The sequence below is a fragment of the Danio rerio genome, chromosome 24 (assembly GCF_049306965.1).
Source record: "Danio rerio strain Tuebingen ecotype United States chromosome 24, GRCz12tu, whole genome shotgun sequence".
In the NCBI taxonomy this organism is placed as follows: Eukaryota; Metazoa; Chordata; class Actinopteri; order Cypriniformes; family Danionidae; genus Danio; species Danio rerio.
In genome coordinates, this window is record NC_133199.1 from 36,144,272 (window position 1) to 36,172,267 (window position 27,996).

The window sequence follows — 27,996 nt, forward strand, 5'->3', positions numbered from 1 at the left end:
TGTCTCAATACTGTCCTATCTAATAAAGGCAAAAAGGCCAAAAATAAATAAAAAAAAAAAATTGACTGCAAATTTTTATTTAGTTTTAGTCGTAGTCTTTTGACTCATTTTAGTTTTAGTCTAGCTTTAGTCAACTAAATTTCATAAGATTTTAGTCGACTAAATCTACTCTAGATTTAGTTGACTAAAATATATTTGGGTTAATTTGAGTGTAATTGAATTAAATATTGTACACATTTATTTATATAAAATATTCAAACTTAAAATAAAATAAAAAAAAAACAGTTATTAAAATATTGAATAAAAATATTGAATAAAATATTGAATAAAATATTGAAAGCTTTTCCATTGAAGACCAAAAATTAGATATGCATTGTTTATTTGTATCATAAGCAATTTGTAGAATTATGTGTTGGCAAGAACAGTAGACTACTGCAAATGTAAGACTTTGCAATTGTTTTGCAATCTGTTTATTTTAACATGGTAAACTACACGGCTTTTTACCTAGTCTGCTGAACAGTTTCATGCAATTAAATCGTTACATGGGCTTAAAATAGTTTAAGTTCACTTTGCAATGTCAGTCTATAGCAAGCTTTACAGGTGTAGTATGTTTTTACAGTACATGGTGCTCAGATGTATAGCACTGAGTAAATAAGTAATGACATATGACTGGCAAATAATAATGTGCAATTTTGAAAAATGTGCATTTAATCCCATGGCTCTGTTAACTCACATAAAGTTAAGCTAGGAATTATAAAGCTAAAAATGTATGTCAAAATTAAAAGTGTGCTTCATTTCAAGGCAGTTTCTTTAGAATGCGACTCCCTGTTAAGCGGAGATTATAACACTACAGTATCATTACATCATTACAGTAAGAAAAAAATCCCATCCTGAATGAAGCAGTTTTTGTTTCGTGGTAGAGGTACACTGTAAATGGCTGTTGTCATGGCGAAAGCGGCAGACGCAGACAGCGCACATGATCCTAGCGGGAGTTGGATCAGGCCAGCTAGACTGCAGCCGCAGCTAAAATGAAACAACTCTTCACGAAAATGAATGCCATGATCATGTTACCGATTTAATAATGTTTAATGTACAACCTAATGGCATCTAAATGTCAGCGAGAGGCTACACCATTTCAGTTAAGCAAGCACACACTCGGGTAAATAAAAAAGATCGAGTTTACAGTAAAGTTCGGGATGATTCCCAGTCCTGATGTTGCTTTAGATTGGTAGTTTTTATCAGCTTTTTCCTCCCCATACAGTTTACAGACTTTTTGTCTTGACATCAAGTGTGAATCTTCTTTTTCTCTTAGCTGTTGTGATCTCTTTATACATAGTTTAATCAAAAAGACAGACGCACTTATGGATGATGATATAATCACATCCAGTGTGTTTACTATGGATCAGTTACTTTTCAAGTGTGTGTGTCTGTGTGTGCGTCATGCACCAAGTTTGATTCTCGTTAGTTATTTACTAAAAAACATCCCCAAACACATTCTCATCTTGTTTGTTTTTTAGTCAACGAAAACATCAGTATATTTAATTATAGTTGTCGTCATCATCACTTCTTTGTTATTTAGTTTTCATCTAGTTTTCGTAGGTATCATGAAAATTATGACGGAAATGTTTTGTCAACAAAATTAACAATGGTTACCAGTCAAGGGGCTAAAGTGCAAGACAAAAACCCTCGCCTTGTATCAGGATGAGATGGGCTGTTTCTCAATTCTAAGAACGCAGAGAACAGACCTGTGTTCTTGTGGAGAGCGGTCTTGCCAGGTGTCCTCGGAAAAACAAACTCAGGAGACCACGAGAACAGTTCTCCTTTGAAAAATGAGATACTGCGATCTTCCTGATGGTCACATGACCTTCAAACATTTTAAATGGTAAATTATTTAAACATTACAGCATTTATACAACGATTTATTGTTTTTCTCCTTTTCAAAATATATACTTTGCATAAAAACGTTATGAATATACATTGCACAATATAAATAAAAAAAGATTTTAATACGAATTTCAGCAAACAAGTGAAGTTTCATAAACTAATTTCGAGAGGAGCACGTGACATGTTTGTGCACCACTGGCCACTCATCCGTAATCAGTAATAATCCAATCAGAATGATCCTAGCTTAATATAAATGGATCACTTTCTCCTTATTGCACTATCTTCGTTTTGGAAGAATCCCCACTTCCACCCCATCTCCTCCTTTTTCTCCCCTTCTAAAGGGGGAGCGATCGAGACCTACCTGATCTCGGTTCTCCTGATATGCTTCTAGACCGGGCGGGAGCCCTGGGCTCAAATATCTCCGAGCTCAGGGTTCTCTCCCAGGACAGCATGCCAAACCTGCTATAAGTGCCAACCATATCTAAGTGGGAACTCTTGAAACACCCTTAATGTGTTTATTCATTTATTAAGATGTCCATGGTTTTGTTTACTTTCACCGTTTCATTTAGGGAAACTTCTGGGGTGAATAAATTATATCTCTGAACTTTAATAATAAATCGAAATAAAATGCTGCGCTTCCCACCTCCAGTCGCAATGACTTCGGGGACTTCCAGAGCGAGTTTGGTGCTTAAGTCTGCATCGGTGCATCCTCGATATCAAGATCACATCCGGGATGTTCCACGCGTCCTCCGTACTTGCGGTCTTGAGTATTAAAACTGAACTTAGGCAGCTGATGATGACGTTGCACAAGAACACGAGGACGCAAGACCGCTGAAGAACGCATATTGAGAAACAGCCATGGATTGGGGAAAAAAAAGAAACAAAAAAGAACAGACAAAATAAAAGAGCCCAAATGAGATAAGACGAAGAAAAAAAACAAAAGAGGATCACTAAACACGAGACAAATGGAGAAATAAGGAGACAAGAAAAGATGACGACACCAGACCAGGAAAAGAAGCCGGTTCACACTGTACAGACGAAACAGTCTGGGTCAAAGCGCTAATGTGGCTCATCTCAGCTCACAGGGGGGCTAATTAAATAGTTTCTGATTAGCAAGTGTAGAGCGGCCTTGTCAAAAGAGGGGGTGAAATTAAACCTGGACCCCAGCACGCGATGACACACACCTCAAAAACGCAGCCAGACATGACCATTACTGTAAATCAGCCCTGAACCCAAAAGACCCAGACGAAAGACTTAAAAGAATGAACAACTATTTCAGATCTCAAGGTTCAATTTCCTTCCTCTTTTTCATAAAACAGTTTAAAGCATCAGCTTTACACATGAGATGTTCTGAATGGTAAAGACTGTCTATCTGTCCTCTTTGCACACTCTTATTCACATCCCTCCTTTGCCTTTGCTGCTCTTGGCATGTGCGCTTGGTTGCTCCTTGTTAGCTGGGCTCTCTTCTCAAACACACACACACACATACATTGTGGCGGCGGTGGTAGTTTAACGAGGCTGGTCTGTGGAGTGGGATTACAGGGACATGACAGAGGGGTCCTAATAAGCTACACACAGGAAGAGTCTCCCCTACTGAGAGCACAGGACAAAGACCTGCTGACCAGAGCGTTCACATGCACCTAGAGGGCTGATAAACAACTGACAATTGCTAAAGCACAATGCAAGTCAATACAGAACAATCCAGACAATGTGAGGGCTGTTTGCTTTACTTTCTTTCAGTCATGGTGGTTTTGAGGGCGCTGATATTGAAAACCTGAAATCTAGTGGTAAAACAGGATTAGGTGAATATTGTGGAATGTTGCAGACTTTTGGATGAACATGTTAAAACTGCGCTGTAAAGCTAATCAAATTACAATAAGAGCTGTGCAATAACGACAATTTATACACTACCTGACAAAAGTCTTGTCGCCAACCAAAGTTTTAGGAACAACAAATAATAACTGATGACTTCTGGTTGATCATTTTGTTTCAGAAGGGGTTTATATGAAAGGCAAAGGCCTCTGGATTACACTTATTTTACCAAAATAAAATATGATCATGCCTTGATTTTAATTATTTAATTAGGACAGTAAGCTCTGTCTTTGCTCGGACAAAAATGTTGTCACTTTACAGAAATAATGTACAGTATAGAATATAAAGTCATGCTGCAGTGGAGAAAGAATTAATATAGTGTATGACTCCCATGAGCTTGAAGGACTGCATCCATACATCTCTGCAATGATTCAATTTTGCTTCCTCTATCTTACCCCAGACATGCTCAATAATGTTCATGTATGGTGACTGGGCTGGCCAGTCCTGGAGCATCTTGACCTTCTTTGCTTTCAGGAGCTTTGATGTGGAGGCTAAAGTATGAGAAGGAGCGCTATCCTGCTGAAGAATTTGCCCTTTCCTGTGGTTTGTAATGTAACGGGCAGCACAAATGTCTTAATACCTCAGGCTGTTGATGTTGTCATCTACTCTGCAGATCTCTCACATGCCCCCATACTGAATGTAACCCCAAACCATGACCAAACTTGACTGGGTCCATGTGGGTTCCAATAGGTCTTCTGCAGTATTTGTGATGATTGGAATGCAGTTCAACAGATGATTCAAGAGAAAAATCTACCTTCGGCCACTTTTCCAAATGATCATCTAGAAGTCAAGTTATTATTTGTTGCTCTTACAACTGGGATCAACAAGAAGACTTTTGTCAAGTAGTGTAAATCGCATGGATGGACAAAATAGAGTCTATTGTTTCACATGATGCTCTGTCGTTTATTGAGTGGTGTTACAAAATAGTTTAGGACAAAACCTTTTAATTTAACTACATGAGTGCAATATTAAACACCATAACAGGGATGCAGATAAAAACACGTATAACTGCATTGTGAGAAAGAAAAAATCTTGAAAGATCAATGATTAAATTTTGCATTTTCTTTAGCGATGTTTTTGTGTGTTGGACCTGTAACCTTAAAAAAATATGGTTTATTATCCATCCATTTATTTCACTCCTCAATTATTTAATATGCAACCATTGATGACAGGTCTGATCAGAATAAATGCTTTCTTAGGTTATTAATTAAAGGTGTTTTCTGTCACTGTTTGTTTAGCCTGCATTATTGCATTAAGTGTAAAGTGGCACAATTAAACATTAAAATATCGTGATCTCAATGCAAACCCACGCAACATGAATGATAAATGATGATTTGCATATGTTAATTAATCCCAAGCGAACAGTGAGATTTGTGATCCGTTACACCACTATTAAATATAGTCATTCAAAATTCAATTCATTCAGCTTTATTTGTATAGTGTTTTTACAATGTACATTTTGTCAAAGCAGCTTCACATAAATGGTCATAGTAACTGGATCATGGTAGTTCAGCTTTTAGTGTTTATGTTCAAAAGCACAGAGTAGTGCACTTACTGCACTCCAACGAAATGGTAAGGTTTATAACCTAATTAATACACATGATATTGGTTGGCTTCCACTGAGTCACAGTTCTAAAGTTCAGTTTCAAACTGTTTATTTTATTTTCAAGATCTGCGGTGAACTATCTGCTGCTGTTTTCAGTATATGGCAGAAATGTCACGTAAAATGGCATTCAAACTCAATATTATTATCATTTAACACTGAATAAAGCACATGAGGTGTACCTGCGGTGATCATTGTCAGTTTATCCTTTTATTCAGCTACAAGAATTAGAAACGGTTTCTAAAATAAAAAAATTTCAAGTGTTGCTTAGAACAAAAACTACTTTTAACATGAAAGTATTCATTCTATTGTGTGTCGTTGCACATGTGATAGAGGTGAGCCCTAAATCAGCCTTTAGGCTCAATAGTCAGGCACAATTCTGTTGGTGTCCTCAATCTGGCAACCTGTGCTTGCATGTGTTTTGAACCAGGAATGCAATACCTAGTTCAACCACTGGGTGTTAAACATACATACTGCAGCTTTAAATGTACTCCAGAGATCTCTCACATGATGCAAACAAACATAAACGATTTCTATGCAGCAACAGTTTAAACTGTGCAGTGTATGCGCTGACCCCCTGCAGACGGCCACTTACTTTGTATGGAGGACATTTATATGACACTCAAGGTGAGTCTTGACATAATGCTGGAATACTGGTACACTAGAATCATAGATTAAATTGTTGGGATGGAACAGGACAGGAGGAAGAACTACTGTCAGAAGGGCATTTGGTGTGTGTGTGTGTGTGTGTGTTTGTGTGTGTGTGTGTGTGTGTAGGTGTTCCCAAAGTGAAGGCATTCAGGTAGTGAGACGTTTGACCCGAGTTGAACCCAACAGCATCACTCCAAGGTGCAACCAATCACATAAGAGATGACAAATTTGTAGCCAATCAGAGTGCTTGACTGTGTCCGGTGTGGAAGTTGATTGGTCGAGCAGGGTTTGTATAACTTGGCATTTCTCTCGACCAATCATTCCAATCATTCCAGACTTTGTAGACTTGTTTGGTCATTAGGAAGACATTAAGGATGTTGATACAGGTTAATTAGGTCTTACCAAGTTCAGGAGGAAGTACAGTGAGTCTGTTCCCTTGAATATGAAGTTCCTTCAGCTGAGTCAGATCTCCAATCTCTCTGGGTAGAGAGATGAGGTCATTGTCCCTCAAACTCAACTGAAAAGAGAAGGACAAGAATTAACAAAATGAAAAGAGAAAAATAGAAGAGAACTAATTCAATACAACATGAAATCTAAATAATCATCTTTATTTGTTTTCTTAATGTCACTCATCTGATATGATGAATGCACAAAATATATGTTTTTTATTTTTTTTTAAATTACTAAAAAGTATTGTCATACATTTTTTGTATTAAAAAAACAATTCTCCTGACAGCGCGGTGAAAGTGAGCCTAAAATAAAATAGAATAGCAAATGTGAACTGTATTGCAATTATTAATAAAAGAAAATAAACAACGTGAATTGTATTTCAATTAATAAAAAAATAAAATGAAATAAAAATAAATAAATAAATGAATGAATAGCCAATGTGAATTTTACAAATTTTACAATTTGTGCAATTAACAAAACAAATAATAAAATAAATAAAATAAAATAACCAATGTAAATTGTATTGCAATTAAAAAATAAAATAAAATAAACAAGCTAATTTAAATTGAATTGCAATTAACAAAAAATAAGCAAGTACAAATAAAATAAAGTCAATTGTAACGCAATTAATAAAAAATAATTAAATTAAAATAAAATAAATAAAATAAAATAGCCAATGTAAATTGTATTGCAATTGATAAAAAAGTAAAATAGAATACAATAAATAAAACATAATAGCCAAAGTGAATTATTAATAAAAAAAGCCAATGTGAATTGTATTGCAATTAATAAAATAAATAAATAAATAAAATGGCAAATGTGAATTGTATTAACTAATAAAAAATAAAATAAAGTCAATAAATAAATAAGCAGCCAATGTGATTGTGAATTGTTCTGCAATTAAGAAAATGATTAATAATAAAATAAAAAATAAAATAGCCAATCTGAATTGTATTGCAATTAATAAAGCAATAAAATAAAGAAAAAAATAAAACAAATAAAACAGCCAATGTGAATTGTATTGCAATTATCAAAAATAAAATAAATAAAATAATAAACAATGTGAATTAAACAGCAATCAATAAAAAATGTAATAAATAAAATAACCATCGTGAAATGTAATGCAATTAATAATGAAAAAGACAATGTGAATTGTATTGCATTCAGGGGCAGACTGGCCATCTTGCAATTCTGGCAAATGCTTGAAGGGCCGGACCATTTTTTTTAAATGTGGGCCGGTCAGTTTTTTATTTTTATTTTTTATTTTATTATTATTTTTTATATGTATTGTTTTTTACATGCAGGCAGCTTTTATCTCGTGCAAGATGTGAATATCATGATGACGATGATAGTAATAATAGTAATAATAATAATAATAGTAAATGTTAAAAATTTGGCCCAATCGGTGATGGCCGGCTGGTTTCGAGAGGGGCCGACCCAATCAAAAGTAACGTGGACATAATCAAAATCTAGCAAGAATGTCAAACAAACAGTACGTACAACACAAGCTAATTGTCAGAGATCTACCGTGAAAAAGAGAAAGGCGGTGCTGAAAAGCTCAGAGAAAGCAAAAAAATTTCTCTAAAATCAGACGCTGCCAAATGCATAAAGTTAACTGAAATATTATCGAAAAGTTTAAATTCAGCCGCTGCATTGGAGTACATGCATTAGAGGACATTAGCGCCGTAGAGCAGGTAAGAAGTAAACAGAAAATATACTTCTAAGTCATTACACTAACATATACCAAGTCATTTTGATGTCATTCACACTAATTCTGACAGGTACCTTTTGCAGGTACCCACACTGTGCTTAACAGTAAGCTTAGCGTAGAACTCCCGCAAGTTTTATAAAGTCATTATAATGTAAGATTTAGGGTATACAAACTGCTGTATGCTACTGTACTATAGCAATATAGTCTAACATGCAAAAAAACAAAAAACAAAACATAGCTATAGCCATAATACTGTAGGTATTTGTAGTAAACTATGAATACATAGCTAGTCTCTAAAGTAAAACATTAAATACATGCACAGGTTACAGTATGTAAATAATTCTTAGGCAGGGGTGGAGAGAATGACAACACCGCAGATAATGACATATATAGTTATTTGTTAATAAAAGTATGCTAAAGTGTTGCATGTCCATTTGTGTGTAAAGGTGTGTGTTTGTAATACACATTCACAGGTTACTCCTATCATAAGTAATAGCAGAAAAACATAAACAGACAGGCATAAACAGACAACAAACGGAATCTAGACAATTCACAGACTATTTTTTATTTATCTTTTATTGTGTGCATAAATTTGTTATAAACAGGTTGTTTTTGTTTTAGTCACATAAATTAAATGTTTAAATATCTATTACTGCTTATATTATTTCACCATCTGTACACCAATGTAAGTAATGACTGTGCGTGTCCGTGATTGGGGGTGTGTCGGTATAATGATGTGGGCTGGTGTGGCTATAGTGCCAGTGCTGAATCTTTGTCCCAGTCCGTCCCTGATTGAAATTAATAATAAAAAATTAATACATAAAATAAAATAGCTAATGTGAATTGTATTGCAATTAATACAAATCTGGAATGTAAATGAAAATAAGTCAATATGAAATGTATTGCAATTGATAAAAATATAAAATGAAATAAAATAGCCAATGTGAATTGTGTTGCAATTAATAAAAATATGAAATGAAATAAAATAAAATAGCCAATGTAAATGGTATTGCAATAAAAAAGTATTAAATAAAAAAAATGATATAAAATAGCCAATGTGAATTGTATTGCAATTAATAAAAATATAAAATGAAATAAAATAGCCAATGTGAATTGTGTTGCAATTAATAAAAATATAAAATGAAATAAAATAAAATAGCCAATGTGAATGGTTTTGCAGTAAAATAGTATTAAATAAAAAAATAAAAATAAAATAGCCAATGTTAAAGGTATTGCAATAAAAAAGTATTTTAAAAAAATTAAATAAAATAGCCAATGTGAATTGTATTGAAATTTATAAAAATATAAAATGAAATAAAATAGCCAATGTGAATTGCAATTAATGAAAATATAAAATTAAAAAAAAAATAAAATAGCCAATGTGAATTGTGTTGCAATTAATAAAAATATAAAATTAAATAAAATTAAATAGCCAATGTGAATTGTGTTGCAATTAATAAAAATATAAAATAAAATAGCCAATGTGAATTGTTGCAATTAATAAAAATATAAAATAAAATAAAATAGCCAATGTGAATTGTATTGCAATTAATACAAATATGGAATGCAAATGAAAATAAGTCAATATGAAATGTATTGCAATTAATAAAAATATAAAATGAAATAAAATAGCCAGTGTAAATTGTGTTGCAATTAATAAAAATATAAAATGAAATAAAATAAAATAGCCAATGTGAATGGTATTGCAATAAAATAGTATTAAATAAAAAATAAAAATAAAATAGCCAATGTGAATTGTGTTGCAATTAATAAAAATATAAAATGAAATAAAATAAAATAGCCAATGTAAATGGTATTGCAATAAAAAAGTATTAAATAAAATAAATAAAATAAAATAGCCAATGTGAATGGTATTGCAATAAAAAATATAAATAAAAAATAAAATAAAATAAAACAGCCAATGTGAATTGTATTGAAATTAATAAAAATATAAAATGAAATAAAATAGCCAATGTGAAATGCAATTAATGAAAATATAAAATAAAAAATAAATAAAATAGCCAATGTGAATTGCAATTAATGAAAATATTAAATTAAATTAAATAGCCAATATGAATTGTGTTGCAATTAATAAAAATATAAAATAAAATAAAATAAAATAGCTAATGTGAATTGTTGCAATTAATAAAAATATAAAATAAAATAAAATAAAATAGCTAATGTGAATTGTTGCAATTAATAAAAATATAAAATAAAATAAAATAAAATAGCCAATGTGAATTGTATTGCAATTAATAATAAAATCAAATCAAAAATTATTTTCAGTTTTAGTCAGAAATGTCAATTAATGGAAGCAGTGTTTAACGCTGTCCCACAAACTGCAAAACATTCACAAACTGCAAATGCATTCCTGAACAAGTGAAAATGGCTTGTTTTGTGGGAACAAATTTATTTCTAGTGGTACCAGACAGCATCTCATAACACTTGCATCATAAAATCACAGGTGTAATTACACCCATATTTTAACGCCACACCAATCCAAAATAGTTGTACTAATCAGCTGTTTTATGGGACTGTGACCCTGCACTGAATCTGTTGTGAGCAAGCACAGGGGTGAAGATCAGTCTCTAAATCACCTCTCACCACGTCTGATAAAGAACACACGCTGCGGAGAATAAATCCAACACACACGGCACAGAGCACCGCCACAAAAGCAATTGATTTCAGAGGGAATTTAGATAAATTACTCACTATCTGTAGCTTGGCCAGCTTGCCGATGTCTGGGGGCAAAATCTCAAAATCGTTGTCACTGAGATAGAGCGCGCGCAGGGTGGCTGAAATGAGAGAGAGAGAGAGAAGTGAGTTTGTGTGTGTGTGTGTGTTTGGGAGAAGTATTGCAAACACTGATCAATACAAGCGGTCATCTCTGATTGATACAGCATGGCTACAAGTGCGCACACACACACACACACACACACACACACACACACAAACACATCATTGACAAACAGCAGCAAATACACTCACAATGTGTACTAAAAACAAGACACTGCCGATGCATTGGGTGAATGATTAACGGTTATCACCATAACCTAATATCAACCCAGTTTATTAATTACATTAGAAATTGCAAACATTTTGCATTACAAGTTTACTGTTTCATTATATATGCACTTATTTGGATACATTCTGGATATTTTTTCTGATATTTTTATGAAGAAAAAAAAACAAATATTACATTGTTTTGAAAATATTGAAAATTTATTTATTTTTATTTTCATTTATTTTCTTATTTTATTTTTATATTTGTTTATTTAATATTTATTTATTTTTATTTTATTTTATTTTTATTTAATATTTATTTTTACTTTCATTTGTTTATTTTATTTTTATATAAATTAATTTATTAATATTTTATATTTATTTATTTTTATTTTATGCATTATTTATTTTTAATAGTTATTTTAAATTTTTGTTTTTAACACTCATACATACACACATACACACACAAAGGTAGGGCTCTTGAATCTGATTAGCTGATATTCATGTAATATTTCACCAGTATCAGCACTGTTCAACCCTCTTTACCTGTATGTACCACTCCGCCTGCAATGAGTGCAAAGCAGAAGACTAAAATTTACAAATGTTTGATAAATACTGCAGCTGTTTGACTGCAGCATATAATGTACTTTTGAGATTTTTTAGGTGAGAATGTAGTCATTTAGATTGTAAATATACAGTTTATTTAAACATGGTGTCTATGTAAAAAAAAGTGTTTGAATAAAGATGGGACTTCCAGCGTATCAGCAACACTTCTGACAGCTACTTATTCAGGAGTATGGTGGGTGTCTGTATTCTAATCTATTGTAATGTTATTTGTTTAGGCTATAGATAGATAGACAGATAGACAGATAGACAGATAGACAGATAGATAGATAGATAGATAGATAGATAGATAGATAGATAGATAGATAGATAGATAGATAGATAGATAGATAGATAGATAGATAGATAGATAGATAGATAGATAGATAGAGATATACAGAGAGATATACAGAGAGATAGTGTCTGTATTCTAATCTATTGTAATGTTATTTGTTTAGGCTATAGACAGACAGACAGACAGACAGACAGACAGACAGACAGACAGACAGACAGACAGACAGACAGATAGACAGATAGATAGATAGATAGATAGATAGATAGATAGATAGATAGATAGACAGACAGACAGACAGACAGACAGACAGACAGACAGACGGACGGACGGACGGACGGACGGACGGACGGACGGACGGACGGATGGACGGATGGACGGACGGACGGACGGACGGACAGACAGACAGATAGATAGATGGACAGACAGACAGACAGATAAACAGATAGACAGATAGATAGAGATAGAGATATACAGAGAGATATACAGAGATATAGATAGACAGACACACAGACAGACAGAATGACAGACATAGAGAGGCAGGAAGGCAGACGGACGGACGGACAGACAGACAGACAGACAGACAGACAGACAGACAGACAGAGATATACAAAGAGATAGACAGACAGACACACAGACAGACAGAATGACAGACAGAGACAGGCAGGCAGGCAGACAGACACACGAACAGACAGACAAACAGACAGACAGGTAGGCAGGCAGACAATACTCTTTTTTTTGAAGAAATGGCCTTTAAAAATGTATATAAGCTACAAAAATAAATTGATAAAGTAAAACAAAAGAAAGTGTGGTTTTCTTTAAATTAGACAATAAATAAATTTATGAAAAGCCAAAAAAGCCAAAAAAGCCCAAAATCTCAAAAGTGACAGGTGCATGAAAAATGTGTTTTCGCCTGCAGTGTCTGGCATTAAGCATCACCTGGGATAAATACACAGTCAAACAGTAAAGCAATGAACAGTTTCATAAACATAAAACCCAGCACTAAAAAGGGATTCTGTTTAACCTCATATTTTTATTAAAATGTTACATTTCATCAGTGGCCCCGCACATTTACATTCCATCCAATGTTCTGAATGGTTAAAAAAAAAACAGCAACAGACAATCATATCCTTTTCAACTCACATTAGAAGTCACAGTCGATCTGACAGACACTCCAAACAGCAGTGATAAACGGAGCTTTGGCTGTGTGCATGTGCATGTGTGTATGTGTGTGTGTGAGATCAGAGACCTTGATTAATGTTAAGATGGTGCTTTCATTATGTGGCTGCCATTAAAATAACAGGCTATTAGAGCCCATCACTGCTCATCAGTGTCCTCTGACGGGACCAGCTGATTGGACTGATGAGAATTATGATGATGATGAGGATGATGATGCAGATGATGAAGTTAACGGTTATTTTGTTTGCATATTGTTAGTATGTAGCCTGGTTCCATTCGCAGTTAATTCTGCCCATATGGTGTGCAAGACCCTGACCACAATTTGTTGATGCTTAAGTGGTTAAATCTGAAATCAATAATCTCGCAAAGATAAACAAGTTTTAATTCAATTCAATTCACTTTTATTTGTATAGCGCTTTTACAATGTGATTGTGTCAAAGCAGCTTGACATAAAAGATCATAGTAAATTGAAACAGTGTAGTTCAGTATTTAGTAGGGGTGAAAAATCGAAATCGATCGGAATTTATGCTCAATTTTGATTATCGAATCAAAAAATAGAATCGTCGATGCTGCCACGCCCCCATGTCACGTCAGCTTGTCTTGCCAAGCGGGAAAAAAACAGGCTTGTTGAAGTGCTTGTTAAACTGCAGAAGCAGGAGACCCGTCGACAGAACTTAAACCCTCTCCTCTTTCAATGAAGTCGCCGATGTGTAAGCATTTTGGATTTCCAGTGAGTTATATTGACAACGTTCGTGTTGTCGACAAAACAAAAAACACAGTTTTGCAAGCTCTGCTATGTATGTATTACGTACGGTTCGTCCGATAGACAACACTGGCATCGCGATCCTCCGCCCGCCCCCGTTGCAAATCCGCTCGCGAAAAGTACACACTCAGGCCCTGTTTACACTGTCTTTGTTTTTAAATGGCATTTTAGAACGACAACGATTTGACATCCACAGTGGCGTGTAGCATTTCTGAGCAGCCCTCCTTCCTCTCTACCTCTGAAAATGCACATCATGTGACCACACAGACACAGACGCACACAGTCATGCGCTCCAGACAGCAGGTCCAGGCAGTCAGAGGAACTGCTTCAATCTTTCACTCACTTGTACTTAGTCATTTTAGCGAACCCCTCAGATACTGTTGGCTGGTTCCTGTTGGTTGTGCGTCTTTTTTACCGACGCCATTATAACGACACAGATCACTGCCTATTCACGAGTCCCGCAGAAAAAAAGTGATTGACAGGTGGTAATTATGTGTGTATCTTGCCTTTATTCATTTCCTGTACGATTTGATTATGGGTAAAACAAAGACCATGCAGGTCAGGTAGTTTAAACGGTAGGCTACAAACAATTAATTGGTCATTAATTAATTAATTGATTATTCATAATCGAAAATCGAATCGAATCGTGCCTTTAGAATCGAAAATGTAATGGAATCGAGGATTTGGAGGATCGTGACACCCTTAGTATTTAGTGTTTAAGTTCAGTTCAGCTCAGTTCAGTGTGGTTTATTAGTCACTATTGAGGGCCTAAACACTGAGCAGCAAATCCATCGATGCGTAGCTCTACCGATCCCAAACCATGTAAGCTATTGGCGACAGCGGAGAGGGAAAAAAAAAACGTCACTTTCACTTTCAAACTTTAAATGATTCATTTTAAAATATTGGAATTAAAATGTGTACATAAAAAAATAAATAAATAAAACAAGTGCAAGGAGTCTGGAAAATCTGGCCACATGCAAATGTTTCAGGACTGACAACTGCATTTAAATAAGGGAGTGAATTTAAACCATCTAAATCAGTGGTTCTCTAACTTTTTTCACCAAGAACCACTTCAGAAAAGAATGGTCTCTCCACGTACCACCATAATGACCAGTATTGAAATACAGTAGTGTAGCAAACCTAATTAAGCAGCTACAGCACTGCACAGTTTAAAAAACAGGCAGATTAATTACTATTATTATAAATATTTATTACTGTCAGCAACAGTATTTAAACATTATAAATAGTTTGAACATTAACACTGTACTGTGTTTAAATTAAAATGTGCTTTTAAAAGTTAATTAAAAATGGCACTGTTCTTAAAAACACCAGGCGGTGCATGAGGAAAGCCAAGAGAATCATCAGCGACTCCAGTTACCCAAGCCATAGTCATTTGTCCTCTGCTACCCTCAGGCAGACGGTTCTGCAGCATCCGGTCACGCACCAGCCGGCTGAAGGAAAGTTTCTTCCCTCAGACTATCAGGCTGATGAACACTTAACACACCCCACACAAACTCTTCCATACCCCTCACTGCACACCATTAATATGTAGCATGCACTGCACTTTAACCAATCCATACTTTAAACAATAATGCCTACAACTATGTGGACACCTTTTCATTGTACATATTGCTGTCAATTTTACATTGTCATTGTATTTGCACTGTCAGTTTTTTGCACTGTTGTTGTATTTGCACTGTCTGAATTTTGCACTGTCCTTGTATTTGCACTGTCTGTATTTTGTACTGTTTGGAGCCAGCACCTAAGCTTTTCCCTCATCATAGCGCACATGCTGCTAATGATGTGACAATGAAAGTGATTTGATTTGATTTGAAAAAGTAAAAAGAAAACTGCCTTGCTTAAATGTAAAGTATTATCATGAATCCAATTCATCAAAACCATTCATCAAATGTTCCTCGGACCATATATAAGCTATGTGTCAACACATTCATGTATAAACTCTTTTTGCTAAATTTTGAAATATACATGTTATCATACTGCATGATGCATGCATATATGATGTATTTGTATCGTTGAAATCTAATATCATATATATACATATATATATATATATATATATATATATATATATATATATATATATATATATATATATATATATATATGTATATATATATATATATATATATATATATATATATATATATATATATACTTTACTAAGTGCAAAAAAGACTAGAACAATAAATTGGATGAAGTCACACCATCCAACAATAGCACAGTGGATAGAAAAACTTGAATCTATATATGGAATGGAATATATGACTATCCAACTTCAATTGAAATTGGAAATTTTTAAACAAAGATGGGCTATGTATTTGAACCGAACACAGTATTTCCAGCTGTATCTTTTGAAATTGAAAATGATTTATGTCTTTTTGCTATTTGTTTTTATTTACTGGTAGTGTTGCTTGTTTTGCTTTTAAATAACCGCTGCGATCACTGAATGTTTTGTTCTGTAAAATGTTTTCACACGTAAAAATAAGGTTAAAAAAATGCATCATTTGCGTTTTGATAGTTAATTCGGTTGTGTGTTTCTGCAGACTTACTGAGGTAAAAGAAATTCCCTGGAAGTGAAGACTCATTCAGGTTATTGTATGTCAGATCCAGAACCTCCAGTGCCGGAAGAGATCCAAATCCTCGTGGAAGAGTGCTCAACCGGTTCATCCTACATATGAAGACAATAAAATACACAACTTAAATGATCAGTTAAAAAAAAAAAAAAAAACACATTTATGAAACACTTGTCAATTTCTGACACAGGGGAACCCATTGAAAATCCATAGTGGAGCGACTAAGAGACATGAGACAGAGACATGCAGTCGGCACAGATCCATCTCACTGATTGAGATTGATATTTTAAGCTTAGCACAGATTTATAACACAACTCAACAGATCTGCTCACATTTATAAGCTCAGAGTTAAAGAGGGAGGAGTTTGAAAGTCCTAATTCAAAACTAAAAGTGCAAAGCCACTTGAACTTTATAACTAAATACATTTCAGATTATGAATCATAATTTCAGAATAGCTATTTCAGTTACAATTATGTGGGGGGAAAACAATAAATTCATGCATCTTCATTTAGTTTGTACCACACGGTTGTTAATTATGAAATATATCACAGATTTTGCCACAAAGCTTCTTTTTTGTCATTCAAAAGTCTGTGGCCCACGCATTTTTCATTAAAGTCAATACTTTTATTTAGTGACGATGCATTAAATTGATTAAAAGTGAAAGTAAAAGCATTTAAAATGATACAAAGCATTACTAATTGAAGAAAAAAAGTTTCTTTAAACCTATGCATTAAAGAATCTTGAAATATTAATTTTACCTAGTAAACAAATCGTTGGCTAAATAAATAAATAGTTGGCTGTTCATTCCGCTGTTGCGACCCCTGATAAATAAGGAACTAAGCCAAAGAAAAAATGAATGAATAAATGGACCAACCCAACCAATGGATTAAAAAAAAAGTGTCATTTAAATTTAATTGAAAATCAACCCAACTTTTTTATTTTTATCAGTGTATTTTAAGACGTAACGAATTACATTTTGTCTGTAAAACTTCCACAGAGAAGCCAGACTTTGAAATTAGAAATGCTCGACGACGTGGATAAAACACAAGAGAGAGAGAGAGAGAGAAAGAAAGAGAGAAAGAGAAGGGCACCCAATGCGTAAAACATATGCCGAAATAGTTGGCTGTTCATTCTGCTGTGGTGACCCCTGATAAATAAGGGACAAAGCCAAAGGAAAATTAATGAATAAATGGACAAACCCAACCATTGGGTAAAAAAAAAAAGTGTCATTTAAATTTAATTGAAAATTAACCACACTTTTTATTTTTTACAGTGTATTTTGGATTAAATAAATTCAGCCTTGATGAGCATAAGATGCATTTTGAAAACAAGAAAATGCTGGTATTTATTGAAAATGAGTATGATAATAAAAAAAGTCTAAATGATGAATAATGAAATAAAAGTTGTTGTCAATATTCAAGTAAGTCCACCAATATTAAAAACGTGTCACATCCGTAAACATTAAACTCCCATTCGCCCTTGAGACGTAACGGATTACATTTTGTCTGTAAAACTTCCACAGAGAAGCCAGACTCTGAAATTAGAAATGCTCAAGGTGCCCGACGATGTGGATAAAACACAAGAGAGAGAGAGAGAGAGAGAGAGAGAGAAAAGAAAGAGAGAGAGAGAAGGGCACCCAAATCAGATGCTGATTAACTCTTGCTTATTTAAGCGTCTATCCTCCATCTCTTTCTTCCTTTCCAATGACACTTGGCTGCATTGAAGACAGAAACTTTCGGCAGCAGATTTTAAAGAAACAAACAGAATTGATTCCGCCGCATGTTTGTGAAGCAATTACACGAGGAGGTGGAATTGTTTTGACAAATGAGATCAGGATAACGGGCAAACACACACTCACACACGTTTGAGGCAAGAGTAGCGGTCGGGAATACAACAAGCCGGCTTATGCTTTCAAGATTATGTGTAGAAATGGTGCGTCTGACAGCAAATCGATAAAAATGTGCGGTATCAGACACGGGGCAGATTGTGCCATGCTTTAATCCTGCGTGACATTGCGGAGGCTCCGCTTAAAAGAGGAGAAGGAAAAACCCTCGGGATTCGGGTGGTGCTCAGGTGGGCTCTGAACACCAGGGGACGAACAGGTGACCAGCAATGACAGACAGACAGTGAGAAATTCTGGCACGGTCAAGACTTCCTAACTACTCAAAAGTCTGTCCCAATAATAGATATATCAACTGCAAGATACAATGGTCCATTTTTGATCATGCAATACACAGGCAAAATGATTAGTTCTCTTATGAAATTTTCTTTTATTAGTATTTATATTTATTTATAAGTATTACCCCAAGTGATGTTCAACAGAGCTAGGAGAACTTTCTAGAATATTTTCTATAACATTTTTTATTTTTTTATTTTTTTACAAAAAAGCTTTATTTTAGTTTGACAAAATACACTATCTGACAAAAGTCATGTCATCTATTCAAGTTTTAGAAACAACAAATAATAACTTGACTTCTAGTTAATCATTTGGCATCGGAAGTGGCTTATATGAAAGGCAAAGTCCTCTAAATTACACTTATTTTACCAAAATAAAATATGATCATTCCTTGATTTATAATAATTTGGTCACACTTTACAATAAGGTTCATTAGTTAATGTTAATTAATGCATTTACTAACATGAACAAACAATGAACAATACATTTACTACAGTATTTGTTCATGTTAGTTAATGTTAGATAATGAAAATACAGTAGTTCAATGTTAGTTCATGTTAACTCATGGTGTTTTAACTCAGAGGTTCTCGAAGTGGGGGTCGGGACCCCCCGAGGGGTCGCGGGACAATGAAGGGGGGGGGGGGGGGGGGGGGGGGTTGCCTGGTGATTTTCAAAAATCAATTAATTTTTATTAAACCTTAAGACTTACTGTATTTTATCAATAACTTACTAAAGAGAAAAAATAGTCGTTTATAGTTACTATAAACTATATAGTTACTATAGTAGCTTATTGTTAATAGTTCTATTGGATTGCGACTTCTCTAGTAATTACATTATACTAAAGGCACAGCAATACTTTCAGAAGCAGCAGATTGATTTTATAACACCGGGTTAAACTTTCTAGCCCATTTACAGCACTGACATACATAAAAAAACAAAACAAAGAATAGACTTGGGTCTATTGGTGTGTGTGCGTCATTGCATACAAGGTTTCTGTATTTATAACCACCACCTCAGAGAATATTGGGGGTCACGAGTCACTGGCATTGTCATTTTGGGGGTCGCGGGCTGAAAAGTTTGGGAACCCCTGCATTAACTTATGTTAACAAGCATGGACTTGGATGTTAATAATGCATTAGTAAATGTTCAATTATGAGTAATAAATGCTGTACATGTGTTGTTCATGATTAGTTCATGTTAGTTAATGCATTAACTACTGAACCTTATTGTATAGTGTTACCAATAATTTAATTAGGACAAAAGTCTTGTCTCTTAACAGAAATATTGTACAGTATAGAATAAAAAGTCATGGTGCAGGGGAAAAATAATTAATATTGTGTAATATTGAGCTTGGCCGAAGGCATCCATGCATCTCTGCAATGACTCATATAACTATTAAGTCATCTGGAATGGCAAAGAAATCGTTCTTGCAGGACTCCTTGAGTTCATCAAGATTCTTTGGATTCATCTTCAATGCCTCCTCCTCCATCTTCACCCCAGACATGCTCAATAATGTTCATTTCTGGTGACTGGGTTGACCAATACGGGAGCACCTTGACCTTCTTTGCTTTCAGGTACTTTGATGTGGAAGCTAAAGTATGAGAAGGAGCACTATCCTGCTGAAGAATTTGCCCTCTCCTGTGGTTTGTATTGTAATGGGCAGCACAAATGTCTTAATACCTCAGCCTGTAGATGTTGCCTACATGATGTATACCTACCTAAATACCTACAATATACACAGAAATAGCACTTATTTGATTGGCTATAGATCAAAACACTGTCGTCTAACCAGCTGCCTGATTAACCTAATGCCAAATAACTTAATTTACCTAGTTAAGCCATCAAATTGTACTTTAAGCTGATTTTTTGCAAAATTGTTGCAAACAATTTATATGGGCTGAATTTAGTAAATAATAATAATAATAATAATACTTTAGTAATGTTCAATTTGTTTGTTTAAATTTAGATTTAATGTAAATGTACATTTTTGCAACCACTTACCGTATTAGTGAATTCAATTTCTTGCTAAATATTATATATAATTTTTAACAACTGATTTATTTTATCTTTGCCAATATGACAGTAAATAATAAAAAAAGACTCTTCTCAGCTTAAAGTGACATTTAAGTTAATTAGGTTAACTAGTTAGGGTAATTAGGCAAGTTATTGTATCGAAAAAATCGACTATTGAAAAAAAATAAAGCTTAAAGAGTGTAACAATTTTGACCTTAAAATGGTTTTGAGAAAATTAAAAACTGATTTTATTGTAGCCGAAATAAAACAAATTAGACTTTCTCCGGATGAAAACATATTATCAGACATAATGTGAACATTTTCTTGTTTTGTTAAACATCATTTAGGAAATTTAATAAAAAAAAAGAAAAACAAATCTAAGAGGGGCTAATAATTCTGACTTCAACTGTGTGTGTATATATATATTCTTGCTTATTAACGTTAATATTAATATTATATACTGTCAATATAGAAGACAAAATAAATTAATTATTGGAAATTAGTTAAGCTATTAAATTATTATTAATTAAATTAAACAAGATGACAAGAGGCAAGATGGAACAAAAAACTAACAAAAAATACAAAACTAAAGTAAAAAAGGTCAAGTAGGTCAAAACAAAAGCAAAGATGAGATGAAAAGAAATAAAAACAAAAAGTTAATGAGAAGAAAAAAGACAAGAGGAGCGAAAACACGGGTAGAGATTTGTACATTTTGTCAATTTGAACAATTTAATGAAGCAAAACATTCATTCATTAATTTTTTTTCAGCTTAGTCTCTTTATTAATCCGGGGTCACCACAGCAGAATAAACCAGCATATTTTTTTACGCAGCGGATGCTCTTCCAGCTGCAACCCCTCACTGGGAAACACCCATACACACCCAATCACAGACATACACTATGGCCAATTTAGCTTACCGAATTCACCTACAGCACAGTCTTAGGACTTGTGGAGGAAATCGAAGCACGCGAAGAATGAGGCAAAACAAAAGAAACAAATTATAATAAAACAAAGCAAGAGACAAGAAAAGTAGACTGACCCAAGGTTGAGATGTTTAAGTTTCTGGAGGCTACTGATCTGCGTCGGAAGCTCCTCAATCTGGTTGTTGAACATGTTCAACACTTCCAAGTTCTTCAGATCAGCAATATTTGGAGGCACGGCTGGAAAGAGAGACAGATATGTTGACAATAAATAAACAGGATAAATTTTTCAAAGAATCATCAATCTCTGCTGCTATAAGCTGCAAAAAAGGTCACTTTAAGAGATATAATAACAAAAATTAATTCGGAATTTGCTTTACTGTATATACGTGTTTAGAGTGAATAAATGTTTTAAACTAATTCAATTGCAAAAGGACAAAAATATACATTAGGTATACCTTTACAATAAAGTCTCATTAGTAAATGTTAGTAATGCATTAAAATTTAAGTTCATAAAAAATACAACTGAATTGTATTAATTGTTAAACTCCATTTGATTAAAGGATTATGACTTTAATTTGTTATTAGGTGATAACTAAGAGATTAACATCAACTAAGACTGCTAAATGCTTTTGTAGCTTTCATTACATTTACTTTAGTTTAATTAACTTAACTAATATAACCTTAATGTACAAAGTTAACTAAAAAAAGATCTATAAATAGTCACAGAATATTATGTGTCAAAACAAATACATGTTTGAAAATAAATCTTTTAAGATTAATAAGTCTTTTGAGCATTTGTTGCTGTTAACAACACCAAACACGATACTATAATATGAAGGTCCTTTAAAAAGGTTAAATAATAAACAATACATAATAACTCACAGTACTTTGAAGTGGTGAAAAAATTTCCCAAAAAAACATGTTATATTTTAAGCTGTTTTTGTATGATTTATTTATTTAATGAAATTAAAATAAACAGGTTAAAGATATTTTTTGTCAAGGTGCAAACATTTAGTCTTTAACCCAAGACTCTGATTGGAGGTGGTGATGAAGAGAGTAAGGACCCATCTGATTGGTCAAATTTAGATAAACAGGCAATGCATAAAATAAATGTCATGCATCACAAATGTCTGCAACACAAATAGCTGAACTCACAATTATTATTATTATTAATTTTTTTTTTCTTTATTAAATATTTACCAAATGATGTTCAACAGATCAAGGAATTTTTCACAGTATTTCCTATAATGTTTTTTCTTCTGGAGAAGGTCTTATATGCGTTTTATTTTGGCTAGAATAATAGCGTGTTGATAAAATCTTTTTTTCCATTAAATGGATATTAGGGGGAAAAATAGAAGGGGGGATAATAATTCTGACTTCAACTGTATATTGCATATACTCCATGATCGCGATAACGATACATTTTGCGATAAAACGATATCGACATTTATTGCCCGAACATTTTCAATAACGATAAAAAAAAAATTGGTATGAAGCGGTAAAGCTTTATTAAAATGTGGCTGCTGCAATAAGCTTAGGATTATTGCAGCAGCTTGGCATGTGACGTGCGCGCATTTTACAGGTGCACCTAGCTGAAAACATTTCAGAATGCTGCGTGCGCACCGCGATTCATGCAAGTACAGACATCCCAACACTCCCGGAATTTTTGGGAGTCACCATATGCATAGAGACTCCTATGAATGATAATCTCCCAGAAATTGTGCATCTCCCCCCACTGTGTAAATAATAAAATCTTAGATTTGATTATCATAATTGATTGTGTTATTAGAGTTTGTGGTTTACAGTGTGATTATTATAGACACCTTACAATGTTGACCAACTTTAAAGTTTGCATTGATTGCTCAGAGTTGGCACTTTATCATTGCACACAAATTGGCTGTTTCTCAATATGTGCTCCTGTCTGTATTTGCGTTCTTGTGTCCTCGTGAAATGTCATCAACCGTCGCCGAAGTACAGTTCCAATACAAAGTTCACATCTTGCCAAGTACAGATAAAGTTCCTGGATGTGTACTTGCTCTGCCTCTTTGGCTAAGGATGCATCGAGAGGTGACTTGTGCGAACTTGCAAAGCTCAGGTATGCCAGAATGCATTACAGCTAAACCAGCAAATGCTGAAGGTGGAGGCGAAAACCCGCATGGTTTTAAAAATGCTCCTTTACTATGTCACAAAATAATGTTTTAACAGTTTTTCAGGCAAGAATGTAGTTGTTTTAGGCTCGAATCGGTTTATTCACAAAGTTTATTCACACAGATAGCGCATCTTTAAGCCTCAGCTTATGCGGGCTCTGACTCCCAGCCTGCCAGCGGGAGCTTCGTCATCACCTCCCCCGCCGAGAGCAGCTTTACTTCAGCCAGTCCATCTCGGATGTACCGCTGGATTTAGTCTCTCCAATGTAGTTAAAGCATGATATTTAATACATCTTGTGTATATCTAACGGACAGTTTTTGGTCTTTTAAATCTAATATTTGTCCTCAGGTGTATTATATTGGCAGTATTATTTGTTACGTTTTATAATTGTCTTTAATTGTTACTGTGTTGTACGCTGCTTGTCTTTGTTTCCCAAATTGCTTAACATTATCTTTATTTCTTTTTTTGTGTACGTCTTGTACTTTATACTTGAAATGTTCATTGTAGTTTATTTAATCTGATAATCATAGACACGTGTCAGTGTATAATAACAAATTTCACTACACATTTATATAGATTATTGTTTAAATTTTCCTAAATCAAAAATGTAGATTTATAATATCAATATAGTATTAATTACAGGGCCGTGCTTTATATAATAAATCATTTTATTTTTAATGTACAGTGAAACCAATGAATTCATGGTGAGGTAAGTGACGTTATAAAGTATACTGCTGTTCCATTTGAAGAAGTGCCCGACTTATGTCCTTGCGTCCTCGGGAGTTCGTTCTTCCAAGTCTGAACTTGGCAAGTCTGAACTACCAAGGACGCAAGTCCGAACGTTGCCTACTTGGTATTGAGAAACAGTCTTTGAGACTCTTCACTTATTGAGTCTGAGTTACTTTAGCACTTATGTTTACTTTATTATAAGAGACAAGATATTTTATTAATCTTTTTTTTTACTATTAAAACTAAAAACATATATATTCAATAATTATCAGTACCGAATGATATTAAACTTTATATCGTAATATTTTTGTCCTGTTTCTCCCAGCCCTAGCCCTGACCACAATATATTTTATCATTAAAAATCAGCATATGTCTAACCCCCATGACAATCATCAAGGTAAAGCATTCCCAAAACGAGTGCCGAGGCCTAACGAACAGACACCCAAGGCTGACCTGTCGAAGTTTAACAGCTAATCATCAAGAGTCAGCAAATACATACGTCCCGTCTTTGATGGCTCAATTATGGGTCATTCCCTCAGCGATAGATTTGACATTTTAATGATGGAGGTTTTTTAGCATATCGAATCAGCACCTTTCCTTCCCTCCTCCCTCTTTTCCTGCAAGGCCATCCTGCCCCGTTTCTGCTGTGGACAGAGATGGATGGGCCGAACAGGCGCTCTATCCGATTACTGGCTGATCAATGAGCCCTCATTACGGAGGAGGGGAGGTGGGAGAGGTTTACACAAACAGCATGACACGAATACCTCCAGAGAGATCAACGGGAGCCGCTCCGCCCCAGACAGAGGAACAAATGATTCAGCCGTCACACAAACAATTCAAGACTGCACATGTTCACACTCACACATACACACAAGTGCACATGCTCACACTGCTCTTCAGCACATGAGCTTGATAAGAAATGCGTCACTTTATATAGTATACATTTGCCACTTTTAATATTTTTACTATTATTATAATTGTAATTATTTTGAAGTTTGAGGTTTAGTTACTTTTTCTAAATAGCAATGCCAATATTGAATTAATGGAGAAATTACTTTTACACATCAATAAAAAATACCAAAAAAAGTTTAAAAATTGTTAAAAACAAAACAAAATACTAAAATATTAAACAAACCCATTTTATGTAAAACAAATATGCACTAATAAACAAACAAAATATATCTTTAATATATACATCAAGCCATTTATACATCCTGCATACATGCATGCCCAAGTAGGCATGGGACGATAACCGTTTTCAAGGTATACCGCGGTTTGAAAAAGTCAAGGTTTTAAAAATCACCAAAATCTTCTACTATACAAAACGTTTTTTAATTCACTTTCTTTTTTTTCTTTTTTTTTTAGGACAGCAATATCTCCAGCAGTAAAGATATCCAAAGATGCCGTTTGAAATTGTAAAGAAATCTGTTTTTTGAAACAAACAGACAGCAGAAGTCCATGATTAATTTTCATTATTTAGCCTGACATGTTAACTGTTCCAAAATCATTTAAATGTTTGTCTAAATAAAATATTTCGTGTTCAAAGGGGAAAAAAGTTTTAGTTTATTTTACCCAGACATTTAAAAAGAATATATTTTAAAGCAGTATTCAAAATACCGTCAATGCCTATGCCCAAGATTTAAAATGTAAAGAAAATTTATTTACAATTATTATTTGGGTAACACTTAACTAACATTAACTAATGTACCCTTAGTCTAATGTATTTACAAACATTACAAATTTATAATTAAAACATTAATAAATAAAGTATAAATAATCTTGTGAAGCATTCATTAGTTCAGTATTAACTAATGTGTTAATTAAAATCTAAAGTTGAGCTTGCTAACATAAGTAAATGCACAGCGAGTTAACATGAACTAACTTTATTTAACTTAACATTAACATTAAATAATCTTTGTAAAATAATAAAATATAATCTTTTATTTGATTTGTTTATTTATTTATTTATTTATTATTATTATTATTATTATTATTATTATAGGGGGGGATGGGTGGGAGTGGGTTTAAATATGCACTTGTTCTTTTTTTTTTCTGAAAAACTCAATAAACAGTTGTTAACAAAAAACATTAACATTAAATATCGTAATAAATAATTGTTTGTTCATGTCAGTAATACATTAACTGACATTAAATAATGTACTATTATTTTAAAAATGTTAATATTATTTGTTAAAAATCCCTACGCATCCCATTGTTTTCATTAAACAGTCTAAAGTCCAATTAAAGGTATTGTAGACAAGCATATCAGTTTCTTGTCCTTATTTTGTGTTGTCTTATTGCTTTGCTTCCTAAGAAGCAGACCAGATTTTCTTATTATTATTATTTATTTATTTATTATTATTGCATGAATTTTATAGGTGTCCTTCATTTAGCTACTGAGTAACATGTACTTGCATGTAACTTTGCATAATTAATTGTAATTACTACAGTACGTACACAGAACATGTTTAACGAGGCACCTTGCAATGAATTGTGTTACCTGGATTTGTCATTAGTCAGCGTTTAGTTCAGAATGACACCCGACTATCAACAATACAATACTTAAGAAGGTTAATAACAAATATATGCTTTAAGAATTAAACAATACAAAGCATGACTTTAATAAAATATAAAAAATATTAAATGGAAAGCTGTAGCCATAGCAATCTGTGTAATTATATACATTCATATTCAGGGTTTCTGCAAGTTTCACAGAGTTTAATTTAAGACTTTGAGACATTTTTAAGACCATTATGAATGACATTTTAGACTTATACAGGGCTAAAGGCTAAGGAATGTGTCAAATGGCCCAGATGTAAAAGAATTTTATTTGCCCAATCAAAAACTAAATTATAATTTAATACATTTAATAATACAATATTACATTTTAAAATATTTTACATTTATTTCTTAGCTAAATATTTTAAATATTGTGTAAAAACAAGCAAGCTTTACTTGTATCCATACACTTTTTTTAAAACATGAATTTTCTTTAAAATAAAAAGTTTGAAAAACTATAATAATCTAAATGTAAGCACACCAATCTGTCCAGGTTACAGTAAAAAGTATTAATATTGACTTTAAAATAGTTTTAATAAATTTAAAAACTGCGACTTTCCAACCAAACTAAAACAAATAAGATTTTCTCCATAAATAAAAAATATTATAAGACATCCTATGAAAATATAAATATTGCTAAGGAAATATTCGAAGAAAAATACTAATTTCAAGGGCTAATAATTACACTTTCAACTGTAAATATCCCAGCTCACTATTCCTTTCTCTTTCTCTAAATATACACTTTTACACTTTGTCGCAATTTTACAGTTATTTACTGCAGAAATGACAAGTAAAATACATGCTTTACAGTACACTACTGTAATATGCACTGCATTGTGGGTC

General features: G+C 33.3%; 1 protein-coding gene across 4 annotated transcripts in view; it reads right to left on the minus strand.

The window, feature by feature from the left end:
• Positions 1-27,996, minus strand: part of rsu1 (Ras suppressor protein 1) — an 83,735-nt gene that overhangs the window by 41,029 nt on the left and 14,710 nt on the right. For all 4 annotated transcript variants that reach the window (XR_012399496.1, XR_012399495.1, XM_021470373.3 and 1 more), the window contains exons 4-7: positions 21,834-21,954; positions 16,582-16,700; positions 10,884-10,966; positions 6,413-6,527 (exon numbers count right to left, since the gene is read on the minus strand). Coding sequence is in view for 2 of the 4 variants with exons in the window: in XM_021470373.3 (XP_021326048.1) it covers positions 6,413-6,527; positions 10,884-10,966; positions 16,582-16,700; positions 21,834-21,954 (438 nt within the window). In the remaining 2 variants the exon portion in view is untranslated. The remainder of the gene's footprint in view (positions 1-6,412; positions 6,528-10,883; positions 10,967-16,581; positions 16,701-21,833; positions 21,955-27,996) is intronic.